Consider the following 25,866-nt stretch of genomic DNA (forward strand, 5'->3'; position numbering starts at 1 on the left):
TCTGAGCCAACATTACTGAAATTAAATGGAAATGGATATCGATTCTTGATTGTTATCTTATTTAATGCTCTATAGTCAATGCAAGTCCTTAGAGTTTTATCTTTCTTTGGTACAAAAAATAAGGGTGATGCCGCCAGTGACTGCGAATGTCGAATAAAGCCCTTAGCTAAATTCTCCTAAAGATACTCTTTCAAATGCTTGTTCTCCTTCTCAGTGAGAGCATAGATTCTACCACCTGGAATTGGGGCTCCATCTTCTAGGTCTATCTTACAATCAAATGGGTGATGAGGTGGGAACTCATTGGCTCCCTGTTTATTGAACAGATCCTGAAATTTCTGATAACACTCAGGCAATACCCCAGCTAAAGCTCCCACCACATGCTCCTTCACCAAACCTGCTGCTAAACAAATTCCTTGCAATTTAGGCATTTCCTCCTGATCTTCCTCGGTCACCTCCACCAAGCATTGCTCTCTACAAAACTCTGACTTAAATTCCACGGTTCTTTTTCCCCAATCAATCATGGGATTATGTAACGATAACCATGGCATGCCCACAATTATCTGTAACTGTGGTGCATCTATGAGTTCAAACACAATCTCTTCACATTGTCCTTTCCCTATCCTTATTCTCAGCTGACCTGTCTTTTGTGTAATCAACCCTCAGGTAAGTTACGTTCCATCCACTGCCCGTACCTGTTCAGGAACCCCCTTCTGAACTACTGGAACTCCCAACTTGCCTGCCAACACAATATCCATAAAATATCCAGATGCTCCAGGATCAATTACACACGGACCTCCACACCTTAGCTTAACTTCCCAACTAAAGGATACGTTAAGTGTGATGTGTGGAACAGCCGTCTGAATTGTATTTGCCACCCGCTGTCCTAGCGGAACCCGCTGTCCTGAAGGAACATGACCTCTCCTGTCCTTGTCCGCTGTGCTCTTAGAACCCTCTAAGTCGCCCTCAGGAATCAGTACTGGCGGTTCCTTTTCAATATCCACACTCAACCCAGAAGATCCTGCAGGGTCTACCTTATGCACCTTACTAATTAGTACCTCCATCTTATCTCCCAAGGACAAAGTCTCCTTCCTAGCCTCTTTCCTCACGTCCAGCAATATCTTCCCTAAGGCGCTCAGACTTAACCCAGATTTCGGGTCCATCATCACTCAGGCAGGATTAATTACGTGGCCCTTTCATTCTGTCAGGTCTGCCCGAAGTATCCTGCAGGAATGATGATAGCCCTTAAGCCTGCCATCCCAACAATTCTGTAAATTTAAACAATTTAGCTGGCAAACCCAAAGGGAAAGGGGAAGTGGAGAAAATAATAAATGCAGAATCTTTTACTGCACTTGACTTCTGTCTTCTCAAGATGTGGTCTGGTCAGTAGAGAACCTAAAAAAATGAATTACAATGTGTTACTCTTATTTCTGAATTGACCCACTCTATTGCTACCTTTACCACCCCCAGCTCCCTTTCATACCTGCACCTAAGATCAATCGCCTTTAGGCTCTTGATAGATCTGCTGACTGAAGGTAACTGTGAAGAGTGTTTATCTGTAACGCTCTACTCTGCTTCTATATGCTCTCTAGTTAAAACCATTCCTTCTCACGGAAGAAACCTTCAATAGAATTTGATGAGTCTTTGGTTAGTTAGTCTTTGCAGCATAAACTCTTTGGAGCTTTCTTTTGATTTCTATTCTCTCTGACAGATAACTCTAGGCTTGACTGTGAACAATGTCTTTATTCGACTTGCGCCGCCTCCCCTGAATGAACCGAACTTGGGTTCTTAACGCTGCTGCCCGCAGAACATGTTAGTATTTCACAACTATTTATAATTACGATTACGCGACACGCTTTACCGCCCACAAAGTTAGTGTTACACGTGCACCGGTTACTAGGATGTCTTTGCTCGCAGCACAGTCAATAGCCCAGCGATTCCTTGGCATTCAATTACTGTAACATTTTCTGTACACCCTTGACTATTGGCTAAAATCTATTGTCTTTTTCAAAATATACAATTTTCCTTTTACACAGTTTCACACAAGAAAGACTTGATGCACTTAGCTGAATCTGATCTTCTGCTGGCTCTGTTTTTCAGCTTTCACGTCTCACACGAATTGCTCTTCAGATGGCTTCAGCTGTAATCTCCATCCTTAGCTAGGACTCAGATTTGGCTTAAGGGATACCTCACTACAAATAATGAAACTAAGTCTTTCTGGAGAACTTATAACTCTTTATTTACGGTTGCTAAAAAGGCTATGACCTGCTCTGGTGAAAACTAAAATGAAAGGCAGTTTAGAACTCCATTGAGAGTTCTAAGTGACAACACAATTGCCTCAGCCAATCACTGCTGAAAAGTAGAGCCTCCATCTTGGCCTGGGAAAACATTAGCTTCCTGAGAAAAAGGAATTAAGGGAAACACACTCTGGAGCCAAATTCAACCACCCAAGCCAAACTCAACCCTGAATAAACTTAATGCTTAGACAGAACTCTCTTTCCACACCTCAACAACAAATGCCTAAAATGCCAGCAGTTACCAGAACCCCAGACTGAGTGATGAACATAGTGTGGGAACCTGACAGTGTGGGATCCTGACAACAACATATTTTGTTTGCAGAAAATCCTCTAAAGGAGGAGGTTGTTGTTAACACTGGACACACTTCTCTCCTTGAGGAAAGAATGTTATATTGAGGATCTTCTCAAAACCTTTCTTTCAGAAATATTACTCTGCCCGGGATAAACTTTCTATTTCTTAACAATTTATGCAAGTTCACTTTCTTAGATATGCTTTTGCTTCAACTCCAAGGACTGTCTATGAGAAGTTTGTAATCTTCTTCCAACCTTCTCTCTCTCTAGTTTTCTATTTACCAAACCTTTGTAATGCTTAGGACGTGTCTGTTCATTAAACAGTGTGTAATGTCCCTCTTGCTCATAAAGAATAACACTTTTTTGCTGCTGTGTAAATTGGCTTTCTGACACTTAAGAAATGTTCATACCTGCCAATCAAAGAACTGTCCAGGAAAGATGAGCTACCTCCCAAGCAAACCCCTGCGTGTTGCAGCTGTTCGTCGATCAAGTACACGGTCTGACATCAAAGGCAGTCCCTGCGTTGCCCGTGCTTTTGTTTAGTCTCCAAGGAACTGTAGTCCGTCACCACGCACACCACAGAAGCCGGGAGGCTTAAAAATTAGGTTTTACTCACAAGGGAAATCTCCCACACAGGCCCCGCAACGTTTAAATTCATCAAAGAAAGAGGAAAAAAGAAAATGAAAAGCAATGAGATGTAGCCAACGCGAACTACGTAGTTCCTAATGGATGCTATGCAAGTCACGTAACTGTTGAAAGCTTTCACAGGGGGGCGTGGCTTGGCAGCCATGGAATAGGCTGGGAACCCTGTGAGCTCTGTGATCCGACTACTTGATCCGACCAAGAAACGCATATTTTGTTGATCAGCGGCGGCGCAAAAAGTATGTACAGGCGTGGGAAGGCACAGAGCAGAGCATGAGCAGGCTGGCTGCACATTTATAGCGGAGGAACAGTTGGATTGTTACTTTGTACTGAGAGGCCGGCCGCGAAAGGGACATCAAAATGGCCGGGGACGAGAACAAAGAGATTCCGAGGGGCGCACCCCTGAGATGGAGGAGCTGTCTCCGTTTGACAACAGCAGAGGCGGATCGCTAGCGGTACAAAATAATTATCACATTGCCCAGTCCGGGTGGCCGCAGTGAAAGAGGGTCCCCGACCTGCACAGCCGAGGACCTTGACGAACGGAGGAGGCATACTGTTAGGGAGAATTCTCTGTTTAGGCTGAATTTCCTAACCTAGTGAGTCCCCCAGCAGCTTTGCTGGATTTTTGGGGTTTATTTATTTCTCCTGCCAAGAGTGAGACTCTTTTACCCTCACTCTTGGACATGACTTATGAGTGTTTTCTGTGACTTGCTATGTGCTTATGGGCTAGGGGGTAATTTTCCCCATAGGCCATCATTGGTTTTTGAATGTGTGTTACACAGCACCCTCAGTGCAGTAACACAGGGGTGTCATAGAGACCCCCAAACATAGACTCCACACCCTGGGACTGACTACTGTCTCCCTGGGTCTGTAAAGTCACCATTGACTTTACTAGTCTTAATTTAGGAACTTAACCAGTACAAACCATCATACTGTGGAAGTACTGGTAGGGGCAATTAGATTGCCCCTGGGTCTGTTGTCGAGGGGGTACTGTCCCGTCCCCCCTCGCCGAGTTTCTGGCTGGTGGCAGTGGATACCACAGAAATATTCCACCGGAATATTTCCCAATGGGATTTCCCATTGATTTTAATGCACCACTTTTTGGTGCAATGTTAAAGATACCGCCGGTTTATTTATTTAATATAAATTCACCGGTTGGGATTTTTTGCCAGGACTCGCCGCCAAAATGGTCGAGCCTTTGTTCCACTTTTGGCGGGCTTCTGCACAGAAGCCCTCCAAAGTGGTGCCATTCTGTCTGGGTACCACAGGGGGTGTGGGAGGGGGTTTAGGCACCCTGGACTGAGTTGCCTTGCCAACTCATGTCGCACTCTGGTGTGATTGGCCCAAGTGGTGAGCCACCCCGCTCACCACTTAGCATGTTTGAGTGACAGCTAGGCTGTATGAATGGGGGTTTGCTGCATAAAAGCAGGGTTTTTGGGACTGGTTCTTCAGAAGTCGCCACAGGACCTAAGAAGCCGAAGAGGGAGAAGCCGAGCCGACCTGCCAAGACGACACCACCGGTGGAGCCCTGCGGAACCGTCTCACCACTTTTCCCGACGACAGAGGAGATCTCCCGCCGGAGAGTCTTCTTCCCTTAACTGGTGGGGACAACCAGTTGCTGCCTTCTTTTCGCCGTCCCGAAGCATCTCGTGGCCACCTTGCCTGTGTCAAGCACCCCGGCAACCGGGATACCACTTTTTACCTCAACCGCGAAAGAGGGGTAAAATCCTTTGTGTCCGGAAAACTCCACGGCTGGCCTCATCCCTGGTAGTCCTTCAGCTTTCCTCCACGTCGAGATCACCTCTTCCTCTGGACGACGCCGCGACTTGCACCCACTACCAGGAACGACTACCACCGCTGGAGGATCCTTTCCACTTTTAAAGGTACTGTGTTCCGCCCGGCCTCCCTTGCCACCGATTGTACGGGGTAGATTTAGCCCTCGGCTCTCGAACCTGGGTAGGCCTGGGACACCCTAACTAAACTTTTCGGAAACCTAGTAAAACCTTTTCTACTCACCTGCAAAGACTTGTGACATTGTGTGATCTTGGGCATATTTTCGCCTGGCTCCCTCTAAAGCGGGCCCCGAACTAATTCTCCTTGTTCCACAATTGACTGCCTTTTCTAACCTTAAGTGAAAAGTGTTTTACCTTACTGCTCTCTTTATTCCTGCCTTTTCCCTCCCTTTTTTAATAACTTGTTGGAGTACCATCTAACGTTAAGCGCTCACCTCTGGTTGGAAATAAGTGGTGTTAACTTAGAATTGTCCAAAAAATGATTAGGGATGTACATATGAGTGATAGTAACTGTGTTTTGACTTTCTTACCTTTTTCTGTGCTAGTGTAATTTATGAGTGTGCCTTTAATAAATAAGTTTATACTTTTACACCTAGCTCTGGTCAGTGTTTGCTTGTACTACTGTGCCTCTGTATCTATTGTGTATCCTCTGTATACTGTCTAACTCTTCTTGAGGGAAGTCTGACTGCTCAGCCACAGCTACCACAGTGAATCTGTGTGGTACAGACTGCTACCAAGTGGATTTACTGCCAACACCTGTAGTCTTAAATCTTTTGCAGTGGTCCCAGAGGGAACTGCACAGGTTTCTGCCTAACACATACCGATCGAGAGGGCCCGTGTGCACTATTAAGGCGGTAAGCGGCTCCCCAACGGCTGGGTACGGCAGTGACAATACTCACAGTGAAGCAGGGGGAGAGACGCTGGTGGAGTGCCCTGGGAGCAGAGCGCGGACGATCGAGGGAACCAGCAGATACCATCGGCCCTTTGGGGATAACAAGAACCCACCCTTGCTGGGACTGAAGACCACGGGTGAAGGGGCTGACCCACGACTCATAGACACAGCGCTATGTCTAATAAACCCCCAAGACTGAAGGGTAAGCAACCCACATTAGACGAATACACTAAGATGCCGCCCAGCCCGGAGGGAGCCAGGAGCAAAGACAGAGCCCAAGTTGGGAGCAGTGCCACCATGGGCACGAACCAGGAGGTCCTTGAGGCGATCGCCGATCTGAAGGTGGCTTGGGAGACCAAGCTTGAACTGGCGGTGACAGAACTAAAAACAGCGCTGGAGCTCCAGGTTGGGGCAGTGCAAGAGGACGTGAATCTACTACGGCAAGACGTTAGGTCTCTGGCGGAGCGCACGGAGAACCTTGAGAAGGAGATGGGCCCTAACACGGCGGACTGTGCTTCCCACCGGTCGGAGCTTCACACCCTGGTACAGCGAGTGGGTAATTTGGAGAGCAGAGCGGAGGAGGCGGAAGGACGAGCCCGGAGGAATAATATCCGTATTGTTGGACTGCCGGAAGGAACAGAAGGCCATAACCCCACGGAGTTCGTTGAAACAATGTTGTTACACGGAATCACTGGAGGAGTGCTGTCTCAGGGGTTCGCGGTGGAAAGGGCGCACAGGGCCCTAACGAGGAGACCACAGGGATCGAGAAAGGATCCTGGAACACTTTCGCAAAGGTGAGACAATACAAAGAGGGTCGGCAAACATAACGGCTTACCCGGATTATACCCTGATGGTGCAGCGGAGCAGAATGAACTTTGGGGCAGTCAAGAGAAGATTGCGAGAAGCGGGTCATAAGTACATGTTGCTTTACCCGGCTAAACTAAAAGTTTTTCACAAGCACAGAACTTTGTTTTTTGAAACTCCGGAAGAAGCTATGGGATGGTTCGACACGCAGGGTTGCCCCCAGGAGTCGGACGTTCGGACGGGAGAAGAAGGTGACGCGGATAAGTAATGAGCGAGAGGGGCACCGGGGGGTGTTAGAACTTAAGACTATGGGACTTGAATATAGTCACTGAAGTAGCTTGCTAAATGGTGTGATCAGGCTGGGGGAAACACATGATCCGCGAATATTGCAATCATAACTTTGACAAGGAGCCTTGCAGGACCAACCTTTACATCCCCTATTTAGAGTTTAGTTAGGTCGCCGATAGTGCGGTGACACCCTGCTGGAGTCTTGCCCGGGGTACCAGGGTAGGCCCAAATGCAGGGGAGCCTGAGATCCAGGGATGGAGCTGGCAACTGTTGGGGTTGGAGTAGGGTGGGGAGGGGGGAGGGAAGGGGTTGTGTGCTGTGGTTTGTTATAGTTGAGGAAGAGTTATGGGGTGAGCCTACACCTCACGGAACACGAGACGAACCATGGGAGACCTTAAGATAGTCACTTGGAACGTTAGGGGGCTCAATAGTTATCTGAAGCGGAACAAGGTAATGATGTACCTGCGCAGACAGAAAGTGGATATAGCCCTGTTACAAGAAACTCATTCAACGCAAGATAAACTGGAAGTGGTATGGAAAAAGTGGAAAGGGACAGTGGTAGGGGCAACATACTCTGCCTATGCAAGAGGGGTAATCACATGGGTGGCCCCACATGTTCCGTTTCAGTTGCTGAGCTTGCAGGTAGAGGCGGATGGTAGGATGGTGATCATGAGGGGGATGGTGGAAAATAGAGAGATCTGCATCGTAAATACTTATGCCCCGAACGAAGATACAGCTGCGTATTTTAGGACCCTGTATAGTAAACTCAGTGGCAGCGTGGGGGGAGCTATATTGTGGGGGGGGAGATTTCAATTGTGTGTTGAACCCCAACATAGATAGATCAGACACTAAAATAGTTAGACCCACCCCGGCTGCAAAGGCACTACATGCACTACTGGCAGATTTTTGGGCTGACAGATGCATGGAGAACACGTCATCTGCAGGATAGACAATATTCGCACTATGCAGCCCCACAGGGCCTATATACAAGACTGGACTATGTATTTGTCACGCAGGAGTTACTGACCGAAATACCGCAAGCGGAATACAAAGCTAGAGTCCTCTCAGACCACTCGCCATTGCTGCTAATGTGGCAATACCGAGCCCTAAGGGGGAGGATACCCACATGGCGATTGCGTGCAGAAGCGCTTAAAGATAGCGTATTCAGGGAGGATATGCGAGAGGAAATAATAAGTTATTTTGAGATAAATACTGGCAGTGTTAAGACAGCGGGCACACTCTGGGAAGCCTTTAAAGTGGTAGTGAGAGGAATTGCCATAGCCAAGTCTAAAGGACTGCAGAATGGGATTCTGACCGAATTACAGGACTCTGAAAAGTAACTGGAGAGGGGATTGGAACGGGGCAGCAACACTAAGGCAGATCCAGAAATGGCACTGGGCCTGCAGCAGAAATGTGCAGGATATTGGGAGAGATTATGTAATCTTAATTATAAAAAGTACATAGAAAGACAACATGCTGGAGGCGACAAACCAGGAAGACTCCTTGCGTGGCTCTACAAAAACGAGACTCCCAGGCCCCCAATCAGAACAATAGTGAAAGACAATGGCGACATAGTGGATACGCAAGAGGGGGTTAATCAAGAATTTGCAGACTATTATAGACGCTTGTACGGAAACGAGACGGGGAGCAACAGGGGGGAAATAGGAGACATACTGGAAGATATTGGGCTACCCCAAATTAGTGTAGAGGAAAGGGAGGAGCTAGATGCCCCGATCACCCTAGAGGAGCTAGAAGAAGTGGTGAGGCAGCTGCCCACGTGTAAAACCCTGGGAACCGACGGACTCCCAAGCGAATTTTATAAGGCATATAAAGCAGAGATTCTCCCCCCACTGCTGGAAATGCTTAATGAAGCATATGAAGTTGGGAGACTACCGGAATCACTGCGCCGAGCGGTTATCATACGACTCCCCAAGACCAATAGGCCTGGTAGTGACTGCGGATCCTATAGGCCCCTATCGATGTTAAACCAAGATAGTAAGATTTTAACAGCGGTTCTAGCAAACAGACTAAAGAAGGTCATAAATAAACTAATTCACCCTGATCAAACAGGATATATCCCAAATAGGAATATTCGAATAATTTGAGGCGACTCCATCGAGTGGTCGAACATACTGAAGGAGATACTAGCGAAAGTGTCACTGGATGCGATCAAGGCATTTGACTCGGTCAAGTGGCCCTGGCTGAAGGCGGCCCTAGCTAACTACGGTATGGGGCCAGGATATCTTCACTGGGTAGAACTCCTATATAGTGCGCCATTAGCGAGAGTGAAGACCTGAACTGTGATCTCTGAAAGGTGTCAACTTGGTAGAGGGACCAGACAGGGATGCCCCTGGTCCCCCATGTTGTATATTCTGGCTTTGGAGCCTCTAGCGATTTATTTAAGGCAGCAATATGACGCAATAGGCATTGTCGTCAGGGAAACATCACATTTAATTTCACTACACGCAGACGATATGTTATTGTATTTGCGCTACCCAGAGGAGAATCTGCAGTATGTGTTAGAAGTGGTGGAGAGGTTTGCTGAACTCTCAGGTATAGCTGTGAACCCAAGTAAATTCTGTGTGTTCCCGCTGGGCAGATATAGGGGGCTCTTGGCAGAGAATTTTCCGGTACTTCAGATACCGTGGGAGGCCACAACCTTTAGATATCTTGGGATAGACATATACCATACAGTAGAAGCCGAACATAGGCATAATACAGAAAGAACGGTTCAGAAACTGGAAAACAGCATGAAGTTCTGGGCGAAACTCCCCTTGGCAATGATGGGGCGAGGGGCGATGCTCAAGATGGTGGCATTGCCCAGACTGTTGCATTGCTTCACGAACATCCTATACTCCATACCCCGGCAATTCTTTATTAGGTTGGACAGCATATGCAGGGAATTCCTATGGTACGGGATGAGGAACAGGGTAGCCCTGTGGAAACTCCAAAATCCACATGAGAAAGTGGGCATTAAATTACCAAACTGGGAAGTATATTATGTAGCGAGCCAGTTGCAACATGTAGCCAAATGGCTCCCTGCGGAGCCTACCTTAGAGCATAGGCTGCATCAAGGAGATTGCACCCCATATTTTTTGAGAGAAATGATATGGTTACCCAAGCGGGAGCTGAGAGGTCATCCGGGGATGTTGGGTCTTGGGTGGGGGATGTGGCAGAGGGCGTGCCGGTTGATGGACAAGCCGGCCCTGTGCTCTTCGCAAATCCCATTGGTCACAATGATGGGAACAGAAAAGCAACTAAGGTTAATGATTAGGAAGTATTGGGAACCGGTAGGAATAGCAACATTGGGGGATGTGTGGCAAGAAGGGAAAATATTGGAATTTGAGGAGCTGGTGGAACAAACGGGGTTTAGTGCTGGGCAATATATTACGTATCATGGGATGGTGCAACGAATTAAAGATACCTGGTGCGAGGTGGAACTTGCAGAGGAACCGGACACCACACTAGATTTGATATATGATATAACAGAAGGAGGGCATGAAACGTCTAGAGTGTACGAGATGATGATGACTCAAGTGGGCAAGGAAGTGGTGCAACTTAGACTGGACTGGGAGGAAGAAGTAGGGGACCTGATGAGTGACGGGATGTGAGAAAGGGCTCAGGGGTATCATAAAGTATCGAGAAATGCTAGGCTGCAACAAATACAGTTGTATATAACTCACAGAGCATATCCGACGCCACTAAAGATAGCCAAATTTAAGAATGCCGGAAGCCAAGTGTGTCCCAAATGTAATGAGGAAAACGCAGGAATGGTACATATGTTCTGGGCATGCACACTGATAGCAAAATATTGGAGAGACATAGCACAGAAAATGGAAGACAAGGGAATCTGCATGAAGGTGGATACTGTGTGGGCTTGTTTGTTGGGAGGGTTCCCCAGAACACGGAAGCTTAAACATGTGAGTACATTGAAATATCTGGCATATGTTCTGGCGAAGAGAAGGATTGCGATGGGATGGAAAGCGTGTCACAAGCCCAAAGTGGAGACGTGGTGGAGGGACTTGCAGAAGTGGGCGGAGGCAGAAACAGTGGCATGGCAGGAAGCGTGTAAAGGGAACATAGAGGATGAAGCTGGAGCCCTAGCGGGTTGGAGACAACTAATAGCGAAACTATTTGGGCCTTCGTATGATGGACCAAGTGATGATGACTCAATAAGCGTGGCGGGAGAGGTCTCCCCACCACAAGAGGTGGAGACTAACAATAGGAGAAAGTAGGCTCGGGAGGGGGTGGGACGGGAAATACAGTGGGCGAAAAAGTAACAATGTATGTGCATTTATGAGCAAGTTATGTATCCACTGTAAGTTGAGTTTGGTTTGTTATTTGTTGTTTGAATAAAATTAATAAAATTGTTTTTAAAAAAAATAAAGCTTTCACACAGAGAGGCCTTAAAACGCTCCAACGTTCTAACTGATAAGAGCGTTATGCAGAGGGCTTTGCACAGAAAATGCCAGTCCACATTAAAGTGAGAGTCAATTTAAGAATGAACTCACTACTTAATAACAAGGCGAAAATTATGTAAGAACATATACAAACATTTTCTGTTGTTCGTTTAAAGAATAATATGTGCCCAAATGTCTTTTTAAAACTTATTTTAAAAAAACCAAAGTCTTTTATTAACTGACAACACATAAAATTAAGGTTCTTTCAATTTAGCTTTGCTTCCTCTTCCAAAACTGCTGTCTTGAGGGGCCTTTGAAATGACAGATTCCTGAAACCTGGAGCTCCTAACTTCCTGATCTTCTCAGCTGAGCAATAGATAGTGAAAAGCAGTTGTCACAGACCTTCAACTGTCCTTAGACATTCCATAGCTAATCAGGGCGCAGAATGAGAAGCACCATTTTGGATTGGAGGCTGTCCACACTCTGAAAGTCATTTACGGCCTAACTCTCCCTTACTCTCTGACAGAAAATAAATAAATAATAAATATCTCCACCAGCCTAAAATTAGGGCATAAAGCCTAGAGAAGGGAACCTGAACAAAAAGGGAAACAAAGAGTGTGTAAACAGATGAGGAAAACCTGACACCCGCCGGACCACTCTGTTACTTTATTTTACAGTTCAATTTCATTTCTTTTCAAAAAGGAACTTCAAGTCCAATAATGCCTTTCATGGGCCTTTTCATTTCCTGCTTTCATTCTCAAATTCAATGCGCAGATTCCCGCTCCAGCCCCACATACGCTCACCAGGATTTCCTCTCTCTTGCCATGAGACTCACTCGGTTAACGCTGCTCTTGCAAGCTACTTCTCTGGAGCTTTCTGGGTCGAGGTCAGGGTCTTCCCACCTGCTCCTCATGTAGCTGGCCTTCCCTTCATATGCCCAGGGGCAACGAGTATCTCTGTGGACAGAGCCAGCAGGATATGATCTGCCCCCTCTGGCTCTTGGAAGGCACAGCTCCTCAAACCTGCTGCAGCCCTTCAACAACACAGGATCAGCGTCTTGGCCCTCAGCTCCCTTCCAGACTCTCCGGGGTTCTTTAAGCACTCTCCTCTGCTCTGCAGCTCCTCTGGTCCACACTGGATCCCCAGCTCACTTAAAGCGCGACTTAGTGCTCCACCTTTTATACTGACATGGAGTGTTAGTTGGAGTCAGGTGTGGGTGGTTTAAAAGGGAGGCCGGACTCTGCCTGTCCCCGTTAATGGAACAAGATGGAGATGCCCATAGGAATACATGGTACATTGGTTCCTATGGTCAATCTTCATAGGTCTGTTCCTCTTCTTCTTCGTCCCAGTGGTTTTGATAGAAGGAAATGGGGAGGAAGTAAGGGAGTTGTAGTTTCCCCTAATGATGGAGGGAAACTTCTGTAAGTGTTTGTCAGGGTGAAGGGGGCAGATGTGTGGTTGTAGGTGAATATTTTCTAGGTGATAATGTCCCATAGTGACTGTGGGGATGTCGGATAGGGACATAAGTGAGAGAGCCCTCAGGTTTCTCACACTCCCCAACCTTCCACTATCATTGCTTGATTTTCTTCTCTTGATCAAACCATTGTTTATATTGATCCTGCCCCTCCTTCATCACTTTCAAAATGTTCTAACGATCTACTGCCACATCCACTGCCAACCCAAACCAACCTGGACAAAGTGTTGCGCCTGGCTCGCGCCACTTGAGAGACACAAAAGGTGACACCTTAGTCACAGAATGCGGAGTAGTGCAATAACCCGACACAATGGGTCTCCTTACGAGTTTGGTGGTATTCCAACAGTTAATGCACCAGAATAACACCAAAAATGTTCCTCCAAAAATTGATGGAGTTACCACCCGCTAATTCCTCTGGTGATAATTCTGCCAAATTTGTAATTTGGCTGTGCTGGAAAAGATGTGGTAACGGATGTATGAGGACTTAATACTTGTCTCCATGGCACTCTGGCTTTTAATACTAACTGTGTGCCACCCTTAATGAAATGAGCCATTCACTCCACTAATCTGTTTGCCCTAGGATGGTACAACTTGGTATGGGTATGTTTAATGGCAAAACTGGCCAGAAATGTTTTCATCTCCTCTGAACTGAACTACACTCCATTATCAGTTACTATCTCCTTGGGAAAACCTTCTTTAAAAATACGAATTCCAGGAACCTCACCTTCTCCACAGTGGTTACTTCCATAACCCCTCTACCCTCAACCCATTTGGAATGGTAGTCCACCAGCACAAAAATGTATTTACACCCCCATCCCAAACTTTGAATGGGCCCCATCACTTCAACTGCCACCTTGGTCCCTGGCTGAGATGGAACTGTAACAGGCAGTGATGGGGACTTCCTGACCATTTATGACTTATCTCTCTTGGCACATTCATGACATAGCCTGACATTCTTCTCCACCATAATGTCCATATTTGGCTGCCAATAACTTCGTCTCAGCCCCCTCTTTGTGATATACTTCCCAAATGACCTCCACAAATGATCTTCATGCGCCATCCTGATCAGATACTCTCTCACCCTTTCGGGTGGTATGATTTTCACTCCCTTTCTCAATCTACCTTCATTATGGCCAATTCATCTTTAAACTCAAACCGTGGCTCAAACTCCTTACTTAACGTCATCCTCCCAGGCCACACACTCACAGTCCATTATTTGATACAATGCAGCACTTCATCTGCTCCTTCAGCCATTTCCCACCCTTCCATGTTTATGACCTCCTCCCCTAAACTCGTCTTGTCATGCAGACCTATGTCCACCGGAAGACGAGATAGGCAACCAGCGACTGCATTTCTCCTTCCAGGCAAATATACAACTGCAAAGACACCTAGATATCCTAGGAGATGTAGTTCTCCAGCTATTGCTCGAACACATTTGCACCAGTAGTCTGTGATCTGACCTCAAAATGATGTTCCTACAAGTAGAATTTATAATATTTGAATTATATTACTGAAATATTGATATGATGTCCAAAGTCTCCCTAATTCCACTTGCTCCTCCCATCTCAGAAGGGAAGAGCCTTTGTTGGCCACATATATCCAGGCCTGACATTGCCTTTCTTTGCTAAGCATTCTAATGCCTGGTTCACCCAAGAGCTCATTGAATTTTGCTCCAAAAAAAGGGTTGTCCTGGCCACCTGGAAACACCTCCCTAATAACGCCACCAAAGATGCCTTCAAGGCTGTCTCCAAAGACCATAAAAGCGCCATCATTCAAGCTAAAGCCTCATCATTTAACACCAGGATTGAAAATGCCAAATCTGGGACGAAATAAATATTCACCATTTTCAGAGAATTGGAATCTCCTGCACCCCCGCCGCCTACCCTCCTTAAAGATGAGATATGGTGCAATAAAATCCAATCTGCCATGCTTGATAAACTGGAAACCCTACACACAGAAATCCTGGCCCACCAAAAGGCCCTTTCCAAACTTCTAGACAACCGTAACCACACAGGGAACCTTCTCTAGCCTTTCCCCCGTGTTTGATTTTAAGGACATGACTGAACTCGAAGTCACTGCCCTCCTTCAATCCATAAAACCCTCCAATTGCAAGGGGGATGCCCGCCCAGCTCAGGTCATTAAAGACTGTGCCCCCTCCCTGGCCCCTCTCATCACTGCCTTCATTAATTCCTCCTTCCGGTCTGGACATTTTCCAACTGGACTTAAGGAAGCATGGGTCAGACCGCTCCTGAAGAAACCCTCTCTCGACCCCTCGGTCCCAGGGAATTACAGGCCCATCACTACTGTGCCTTTCCTGCTAAGAATTCTATACAAAGCAGCTTACCTGCAAGTCCAAAAATTCATCAAGGACAATCACTTTCTAGGTCTCCGGCAGTCCGGCTCCATCCCAGGCACGGCACAGAAACAGCTCTGCTTGACTTAAAAAATCAAATGGACGACCTAAGAGACGCAGGCAAACCTGCGCTCCTTCTGCTCCTTGACCTCTTTGCTACCTTTGATCTGGTGGATCACAAGACCCTTTACCATCACCTCTCCACCGCAGCTAATTTCTCCCTGAGGGCCTGTGTATGGCTAACTTCCTTCCTACAGGAAAGAGTGATGAAGGTTTTCTCAGATTCCTCTTGTGCTAACCCTAGTCTCATCAAGTGTGGGGTCCCTCAGAGCTCGTGCATAGCTCCCACCCTCTAAAATCTCTTTACGAGGCCCCTGTTTAAAATCCTCGACGCAATGGGCATCTCATATACTAACTTTGCTGATGATACCCAGGTGTGCATCCACCTCTCGGGGGATTACCTGCCTGACCTAAACACTCTTAATTCCATTTACTCAACAATACAAGCATGGATGGCAGAAAACGGGTTATGCCTCAACAGTGAGAAGACCGAACTCCTGCTAATCGGGTCCCCGTCCACTTTGGGTAAATTGAATGAACAATACAGCTCCTTTGCAGTTGATAACATCCCTATTGCTGTCATCAAAGTCATCAAGACGCTGGGCGTTTACATTGAACCTGACCTATCCATGAATAGACAGGTCAACGCAATAGCTTCCACTTTAGCGTACCATTCCAAACTCCTCAATGCTGCTAGACCCTTCCTATCTCAATTGAATTGCCTCACCATTGCTAGGGTGATAATTGGGTCAAGGCTTGACTACTGCAATGCCCGTTTTGTGGGCACCTCCCAAATAAACTTGGCCAAACTTCAACTAGCACAGAACAATGCCATTAGGGCCGCAACTGGCATATTAAGTTGTGACCACATTTGAGGTCAAGAGAAAGGTCCACTGGCTCCCTGTCAAGGAAAGAATTACCTTCAAGACACTAGCCTTGACGCACAAATGCCTTCATGGTCTTGCTCCTCCGTACCTAGCTCAAAGAATCTGCCTCCACAGCCCATCCAGATCCTTCAGAGCGGCATATACTAACAGAATCACTGTAACCTTTACCCACACAGTGCGGGCGGCACCAGCTTCCCCAGCATGGCGGCCAGTCACTGGAACTCCATCCCCCCTTCCATAAGGGGGATCGATTCCAATCCAACCTTGAGGAAAGCCATCAAAACTAGGCTCTTTGTCTGACAATGCACTGTTCAAATACTGTGTAACCTATCATTAAAAAAATTTCTTTGATAACTGCAACTAAGATCTCTGTACTAAGCATTTCTGTTTGGGTCGCATTCTTGTATCCCTGAATCAAGCCTTCTTACGTCTCCTTACAGCACCTCGATGCCCGCAGGCTGTTAGTGCGCTCTACAAATACAAAAATAAATAAATAAATGTGTATGCTATTTCTGCTCTAGATTTCCCAAATAGGTCGATTTTTCATTTTGCCATAGGCATATGGTATAATGTCATGTTGTAGTAAGTCTCCTCGGTCTCTCTCAAACACGCCCATGTACGCTGCTTCTGCAATTATTCTCCAAGGTGACCCACTGCCATTCTTCCCATCAATTTGAAAGTCATCCAGGGACCTCTTTTGCCCCTCATATGGCCATTATTTCAAAAACATGTCTTCCACTACTTACTTCATTGTTAGAGTCATCATAGTCTACCATGTCATCCTTGGCAGCTTTCTGCACATTGTTAACTATGTTGTCCTTGCACATGCGTGCAAAGAGGCCCTTCCTTTTCAACTTTAGACATGCCACATTTCTTACTGGACGAAAGTGCTTAGTAGCGACATGTCTGTTTCTCCCACATTAGAAGCATTTGATTCCCCTTCCACTTTCAAGGTTGCGCCCAGTGCCTCCCTTGTTTATTCGTATATGAAGAAAATAGTTTATTTGTAGCTACCCCTGGTTTTGCTTCATAATTTAATGCACTGAAAGCACTAACCGGTTGTGAACGTCTCTGGTTTCCCTCTGATCATGACATGGCAAAAACAGTATTGGTAGCTCGTCTAACCTTTGTGTTTGTACTTAAAGGTGAATAACCTTAATGAGGGTTAGTTAGCAGTGGGCAGTGCCACTCCCTCGACCTCCTATTGTGTTTAATGGCCTCCCTTAAGGGCACATATGGCAGGATGTTCTTGCTGCTTATCTTTTGTCCTGTGTTGGATATATTTAGCCCCCTGTTAAATACTTCTAGCTATTTCCATGGCTTCATCCAGGGTGGTGTCCTTAACTAGTAGTCTCTCCTATACCTTGGGGTTGTTGCTGCATCTGACCAACTGGTCTCTTCTGAGTTAGGTGGTCAAGGCCCCAAATTCACATGAATGGATCAACGTCATGAGAGCAGCTATACAGGTTTATGTGCTTCTTGTGTTCTTTGAAAGATCGTATTCCTTTCAAATGTAGCATTTTACTTAGGTTCAAAGTGGTTCTTTAATAGTTCTTTATTGAACTAATCCAACTCTACATAACTTTCATCCTCTAATTCTGACAGACCATAAGTCACAAATTGTGTAACAATATGGCCTCCTTTCTCATCGGGAAGAACCCCCTCTCCCAATTGCCACAAGATATGTGTCCAACATTTTCATCTATCGATCTGATACCTTCCTCGGGTGGATGGGGCCTTCTCCAGGTATGGAGACTTCCTATGCCGGATGGCACTCGCTGCTTCCACGCACAGGGATGTGGAGCGCTTAGTTGGATTTCCGCCACCTGGTCTGTATAAGCACCTCTTCTGCTATGTATTCCAAACAATCTCAGGCAGAGGGTGCAGACGGCAACCGCCCCCCTACGGTTATCCTCATCCCCAATATTATGACATGTTCTAGGCAAGTAGTTTCTTATTTATTCACCATCTGCAAGCGACATCTACACAGTCCAACACCCAGCAGTCCCGTCCACTTCTCCAACCATCAACTGTCCCCCAATGCCACTTTTAGAACTGTACTCCATGAACAATGAAAAGCTTACATCTGGAAGCAAGACCACACAGAGCAACAGAGGTTTGAATCCCGGATCTGCGCTTAGAAACCGACATCAGGTACAGTATTAGGCACTTTATTTAGGGCAGGCTTCCTTTTTCAAACTCCCCACCCTCGACTTCTCATCCCACTTTAAGCTCTGGCTTACCCTATCTCTCCATACTTACCCCCGTCTCAACCAAGCAGGCGCACCTGATCTCCCCCCGTGACCTCGCGTGCACTTGCTCGATCCGCACTCACCACGCCGAAGATCGCATGTCTGTCTCTCTTGTCTGCACCCCTTAATTACACTGTCTGAAACTGCAGAATTGCCATCAGTCCCATTTGCTGTCCCCCAATCTGTTAAATGTACTTTTTATGCACTTACTCTGCCTGTGCAGTCTGTTATCGTCTCAGAATTTCAATGGCTCTGAGCAACTGTTTTTTCCCCATGCTCCCACTGTCCTTGAGCGCTTTGAAACACTTGCCTGTGTATAGGTGCTATATAAATAAACAATACTATACCGTCTGCCGCCAACCTCCCTTGTCTCATTCTGCTCATTCACATTCAGCCTCCTATCCAATTCACTATGTTTCAACCTATCCTGTCTCCCTCACTCCCGTCTCTGACCCTCCCTCCTCCTATTGTCCTGCATGACTGACCCTGACACTTCATGCCTCAGGCCTCACCCTCTGCCAAGCTTTCAAGGGCGCCTGTCTCGCGTGAGCAGCTGGTCACGTGCCACTCTGACGCCATGCACGCCCATTCCCTCTGAGCAAGTCTCACACAGACGCGTCACGTGACTACCGTCGCCATGGCGCCCATTCCGCCTCTGTCAACAATGGTCGGCCGCTCCCATTGGCTGAGCCGTCGCCCGGCGACGGGGAGCGTTCCTGACGCTCTGAGGCGGCCGGACGGCCCAGCAGAGGCGGCCGGACACCGAGCGGGGCAGAGCGGGCGGCGGAGCAGGTGAGTGCCGTGGCTCGGGGGCCCGAGCTGCTGGGATAGCCCTGCAAACGCCAGGCGCAGCGGAAGCTTAAGGAGGCACCGAGGCTAAAAGGGAACTCATGATGCAAAGGACAAGTGATGGGGGTCGGAGATATAGTGCATGTTTCATCTGTCCTTGCTATATATCCCAAGCATCCCCCTTTATTCTTTCTCGCGTCTCTTCTCCCATCCTTCTCGCTCTTCAATGGTTTACCATGTCCGTTTTTCATTTCTTATTCCCTTTCTTCGTCCATTCTTTTCAAAGTTCCTCTTTTGTCACGCAGTTTTAAATTACCACCCCCACATTTATATCACTCAGTTTTCCTCCGTTTTCTATTCTTCCTTTCTCCATTCTTTACTTTTTGTCCCTTATATTCGGTTCCTTTTATTTTGCCTATTTATGCTTATGTTATATTCATGCCTCCTGTTATCCCCACGTTTCTACCCTTCATGTATTCTTGCTTACGCAACCCTGCTTCTCCATCCTTCATTTCCTTGCTTTTATCACCCTACACATCGGTCCGCTGCTCTCAGGTTAGGTCGGCGTTTTAAACAATACAATTGAAATTATCTTATTTTCATGTCCCTTCTTAACCCCACTTTTTTCTCCCTTCATGTAATCTTCCATGTGTAACCATGCTTCTCCATCTTCCCTTGTCTAACCCGGCCTCTCCATCTTTCCTTGTCTAACCCTGCCTCTCCATCATTCCTAGTCTAACCCGGCCTCTCCATCATTCCTAGTCTAACCCGGCCTCTCCATCATTCCTAGTCTAACCCGGCCTCTCCATCTTCCCTTGTCTAACCCGGCCTCTCCATCTTCCCTTGTCTAACCCGGCCTCTCCATCATCCCTAGTCTAACCCGGCCTCTCCATCACCCCTAGTCTAACCCGGCCTCTCCATCTTTCCTTGTCTAACCCGGCCTCTCCATCTTCCCTGGTCTAACCCGGCCTCTCCATCTTTCCTTGCGTAACCCGGCTGCTCCATCTTTCCTTGTCTAAACTGGCCTCTACATCTTTCCTTGTCTAAGCCAGCCTCCACATCTTTCCTTGTCTAACCCTGATTCTCTGTTCTCTGTGCTTCTTTTCCTTTTTTTTAAAATCTTATGTTCATGCCTACTGTTATCCCCACTTTTCTACCCTATATGTATCTTTTCTTACGCAACCCTGCTTCTCCATCCTTCATTCCCTTGCATTTAATCTTATTTCCATGTCTGCTGATATCCCTGTTTTCCTCCCCCTTCCCACATCCTTCCTTATGCAACCCTTCTTTTCCACCCTTAATTTTTCTCTTGTTTATTCTATTTTGAGTCCACCTGTTATCCCTTTTCTACTGCTGTATTATTCCTTATCGAGCCCTTATTTCTATCCTTCATTTCCTCCGTCCTTAGATCGTTTGTTTTTCTATCCCCATCTAATTTATTCCCTGCTCGACCCATCCTTTGTTTTCTGCCCTTCCTGTCCTATCTTTCCTTTCCATCCTCTTTTATCCATCCTTTTCAATACCTCTTTTTCTGCAATTCCTTTCTTATTTCACCTCCTTCTTGCTGTCCTTCCTTCCGTCGCTTATAGTGTTTCTCTTTCTGAACTCTGTCTGCCCACTTATCCTTTCTTAACTACCTATAATTACTGCCCACCCATCTGGCCTATGAGGTCACCACTAATCTTACCTCCTTTATGCCTATTGTATATTTTCCTTTCATCACTTAACTTTTTGTCCCTCCTCATTTCTCCATGTTGATGCTTCTTCTATAGGCTACATGTTTCCTTTAAAGGACCAGAGTTAGAATGTAGGGGCTCTTGTGTAAATCAATTTTCTGAGTATTGCGCTTTGCTAAACTGTTAGCTACAAGTGATAAGAAGGTACCTTTTTCTAGCTTTAGAGGTAGTTATGTTGTGGTGATGCTTGTATGTGTAGGACATTCTTTTCTTCTTTTCCCGCTCCTCCAGGTGTGGACATAAACATGACTACTATCAGCGTGAAGCCGGTCGCTAGGTACACAATACCGGACTGGCACACCAGCAACCTTCTGATCTCCACCAATGCAGAGAGACAGCGTACAGCGTCCCACCAGGTGCGCCAGGAAGCAAGGGCTCTCCGGAATGAAACGACAAACCAGGTGAGTCGCCAAGCCGGGAAGACCGGCAAGGACACTTTCTTTGCCTTGTGCAACTGATTTGGCCTGGAATGCTATTAGGCTGCTCCAGAGAGAAGAAAGGTATTTCCAGCAGCGGATATTAGACAACATCAAGGACGGAATTCAAAAAGCCATGTGCCACACATACAGGGGAGACATTAAAGTTACAAGAGCAAAGGCAGCGCTAGACACCCAGGGGGATCACTCCCCTCCCCAAGCTGGATGCATGGAGGAGACCTTTCACCCGCCTCCAAAAAACGTTTTCTTTTCTGCCAGCACAATAGTTGCAAGCTGGTGTGAAACCAATGGATTCCTATAGAACCACCTGCTTTTTACACCAGCAAAAAACAAGCGAATTGCATAGGAATCAATTGTAAACACTGTGAAAGGGGAATAACCGGGCCATTCCGACCTTTGCAGGCCCAGTAATCTCCCTTGCACGGGACTCGGTGCCGGTACGTCCCCCATAGGGCTCAATGGGAATGGGGAGGATGGTAGCAGCGGTACCGTTCATAATGGTACCGTTGCTACCATCCTGTTCGGCTCACGGGTGCCTGGTCTGACCAGGCGTGCAGAGCGGCCCCCGCGAGCAGAACTTGGAATGTTGCAGCGAGGTAACAACGGCGCCGGTAGCAGTACCAGTGCCGTTGTTGCCTTACCACCACAGTTCTAATGAGGCCCATTGTTTACTCAATTAGCAGTGAATAGAGAAAAAGGGAGGAATATAGGGTGATTTCGACAGCATTTAAGGCCTGCCTTTGTACACAGTGCAAATGACAAAAATGTCACTGGGTGAGCCTGTTTGAATGTAATAGTAAACCTAATGGCTCCCCTTCTTGCAATTAATGCACATTTTCAAAATGAGCTCCATAGACATTTGTGCAGATCCCTGTTACTGTGCATTATTTTCACATGTTAGTGCCAACAAGTGTCAATACCGCCCTACCCGCCATCTTCGCATGGCAGGAGGCACTTGATATGGGTACCATAGGAATACAGTGAGTTTAAGTCGGCATCAAATCAGATGTTGCCATGAATCCATTTGTTTCTGGCAGGTTGAGCGTATGGTGGAGGTGTACACGTTAATTTAGTTCTGTGCCCATGCCCCACTTGCCAAAATGTTGAAAATCCCCCAGGGTGTTTAATCATTTGTAAAACCATACTGTTGCAATGTAAAACTCCAGGAGACAGCAGGTACGTTCACACTGGTTCCTTTATTAAGATGACACACGTAGATGACTCAGTTATGGGGCAGAGCCCCAGCGGGGACCCACTGGCATCCACCACCCAGACTAGCTCCCACCAACTGCCTGAATGGAAGGAACCCTATTCACAAGCAACATTCCAGGCACTCAGAAACATTCTCAAGATGACATCATTACTCAAGCAACCCAGATCTTAAACACATCTCCCTGCTTTAATAAACAAAAGTACATCATATCTGGAACAAGCACAAACAGACTCACAGCAAGTGAAACCAACTATTGCAAGCATGCCTGAGTAACATTTTCATTCTTGGACACACCAAAAAAAAACATACACCTCCTGTCCAGAGCTGCCACCCATGGACCTTGACCTGCCACGACCAAGCGCAAACCCTCCACAACCAATGGACTACCGACACAACTGAACATAACTATCTAAACAGAAACAAAACTCATACTACCTGGGTCCATCACCCCACAGGTCTCGAGACTGCCACTCTCGAGCACGAAACCTATGTCAAAAGTGCACACATCACACACCCCGACATCGGGCCTTACCATACAAGAGAAAGAACAAATGACTACGACTACATCCTGGTGCAAATGATGGACACAGGCATAGTCAAGATAACACTGCAGTCTCCATAACAACTATAATAAGAGTGAAACACACCAAGCGAAGAGTCACCACAGACATACACCATTCTGACCATGCCATTCACACCACACTCGCATCGTCCCCTAATATTAAAAAGGTGCATGATAGGGACGAGATATAATGTGCCCTGAAATGTACAGGTGAGATAGTGAATCACCGCACACAGAACCACTCACCAAAACACTAAGCGACAATCCATCCTGAGCCACTGGCCAGGCAGCTCAGTATCCCACATTGGAAAGTCCCTGAAGGAACTATCCTTCTGTTCCTAAATGGGCACACTGTGTACTACTGTGCATCCTTTGACCAAGTAACCACAGCCTGAAACTCTGTGGGTGTTCTCTCTACTGAAGAAAAACCTACTCCAAATTGCCAAAAGCCACGGATAGCCTACAATCAACATTACCCACAATACAGGGCCACAACAACTTAACCATCATCGCTGTGATGCGAAAAAAAGAAGAGCGTCAACAGATGGAAAAAACAAACACACAGGACCTCAACCAAATACCCAAGCCATTAGCTTGAAACATCTAAACATAGGTAGGCAAAACCAATATTGGTAGAGCAAGAATTACTTTAGCCCTGTAATACCTACAGGTTGCCTAGAAGTGAACCTGCACACAGGCAAAAATACACATGTCTGTGCACCTTATCTGCAAGAACACAGATCTAACTCTAATTCAATGCCGGTGTCACAAATCTATGCAACGTAAGAGGTTACACAGACAACCTGCATTTAATGAGTCTTCTAGTAGGTACAACAGTATTATATGTATTATTTGTATTAGTTTCTGTGTGGCTATGTACAAATTGTAGAATCCAGGATATGAATTGATGCTTAATGAAAGAAATGATGATGTAGTTGGGTGGAGAATGGGAGAGCTTGTTAATTAAGCAATGTTACCTGAGCAGGTGGGGGGGCATTACCGGGCCAAGTAATGCCCCGGGACAGTTAGAAGCTGTGGCAAAGCAAGGGCTTTAACAATAGCCTAGGGTATTACCTGGCCTGGTCATGCCCCCCTGCAAGGGTAATACAGCTATTAGTATCCCAGCATGTTGTACTGGAGTATTAATAGTGGGGTTTTTCTTAAAGTTGAGAAACAATGTGTTCGCTCTTTCTCAACTTTAAAAAATCTACAAAATATCGCCATGAATCAGGGAGAGAAGGGAACTACACAGAATCCCTTTCCATGGAGGCTAGTCGCGTGTCAGTGACATGCCGGTAACTGTACTATTCCCGGGGCCGGCTTGGCTAAATGTATGGAAAGAGGGGCTAGGGGATGTGGGGGCACAGGGCAGCACTTACCTGAATATTAGACGGGTGAAGATGGCATCCTCCAGCTCTGAGTAGGCTCAAGGTGGGCTTTACATCCTTTCTGACCCTCCTCATTGGCTGGGAGCAGAGACCACGCCCCCACCGGGTAATACTCAATGTTAATTTTGGTCTTTTAATCGGGTTCAAACTAGGTTTGGTGTGATCACATACTATAGTCATATGGTTTTGGAGACGTCCACTGGTAGCTCAGGCCAATTAGGAGGGAGTCCGTGCCATGGAGGGCTGCCACCTGACATGGTACTGCTTCTGCCTTATTTTGATTGCCCAGCCCAGGGGCATTGCCTTGTTGGTAATTCTCCTGATGTGTTGGATCGCCCCTGAAGCCCATCCCCCGATTATAGTGCACACATGAGCCAGCTAGTCAGCCCTTGCAGCTCCTCCTCTCAAAATTAATCTCCATGTTTTTTCTTCCTTGTTATCATCCAGACAAAATGGGACGAGCATGACACCAGAACCCGGCTTTCGGAGCGCATTGATAACGTGGACAGGTGGAAGGAGACCCTGGCCAGGAGCTTGATGGAAGTGGACTCTGAAATTGACAACCTCGGCCAGGTGCGTTCACAAGGTAGCAAGGCTTCTCGGCTGGCCTTTCCATTGGGCAGATTAAGTGAGAGCATTTGCACCTGAATAAAACATAGTTCAAATTATGATTCAAAGTATGATTAAAAAAACATGTAAACCAGCACCCTCACAAACTGATGCCGTGTTCACTCCTCATAACATTTGTAGGTAAGATAGTTCAGTGCGTTTTTTCTAAATGTATAATACAATTATTACTATTGAGTTGGGTAATCATTCAAAGCACCAAGAAAGAGTTCTGTTATTGGTGTGTGCTATATCAATATTCTTAATTATTCGGAGTCACTGTTATTTTGCCATCCCTTTCTTGAGCCCCTCAAAAGGTGCTGGTTGGTTACCCTTGCATGCAAGTGCTTTATAAATCCCTTTGGATTCCTTTTCTGTAAATAGTTCCTTTCTGAATGCATGTATTGAATGAAAGGCACATGTAGTCAAGAATATGAGTGATGTGATTGGCTCTATGCTTTCAATTCTTCACCAATAGATGAAGGAGGAGGCTGAACGTGCCTTGCAGGCCAAGAACGTGCCCTTAGATGTGGCCATCGAATGCCTGGCCCTGCGGGACCGGCGCCAGGCTATTGACCTGGTGAAGGACCTGGTGGAGGACGAGTTGCACAAAGAAGTGGAGGTGATCGAAGCAGCCCGCAAAGCACTGCAGCAGCGAATCAGCGAAGCCTTTGAGCAGCTCTGGTAAGCCATGCTAGAAAACCT

At 46.6% G+C, this 25,866-nt stretch overlaps 1 protein-coding gene across 1 annotated transcript in view; it reads left to right on the forward strand.

The window, feature by feature from the left end:
* The first annotated feature begins 19,128 nt into the window (after positions 1–19,128).
* Positions 19,129–25,866, forward strand: part of TEKT2 (tektin 2) — a 75,797-nt gene continuing 69,059 nt past the window's right edge. Inside the window, exons 1-4 of the mRNA XM_069622608.1 lie at positions 19,129–19,222; positions 21,187–21,356; positions 25,003–25,128; positions 25,640–25,845. Coding sequence (XP_069478709.1) covers positions 21,201–21,356; positions 25,003–25,128; positions 25,640–25,845 — 488 coding nt within the window. The 5' untranslated portion in view covers positions 19,129–19,222; positions 21,187–21,200. The remainder of the gene's footprint in view (positions 19,223–21,186; positions 21,357–25,002; positions 25,129–25,639; positions 25,846–25,866) is intronic.

Source organism: Ambystoma mexicanum, chromosome 11 (genome assembly GCF_040938575.1).
Source record: "Ambystoma mexicanum isolate Mex_15411 chromosome 11, UKY_AmexF1_1, whole genome shotgun sequence".
In the NCBI taxonomy this organism is placed as follows: domain Eukaryota; kingdom Metazoa; phylum Chordata; class Amphibia; order Caudata; family Ambystomatidae; genus Ambystoma; species Ambystoma mexicanum.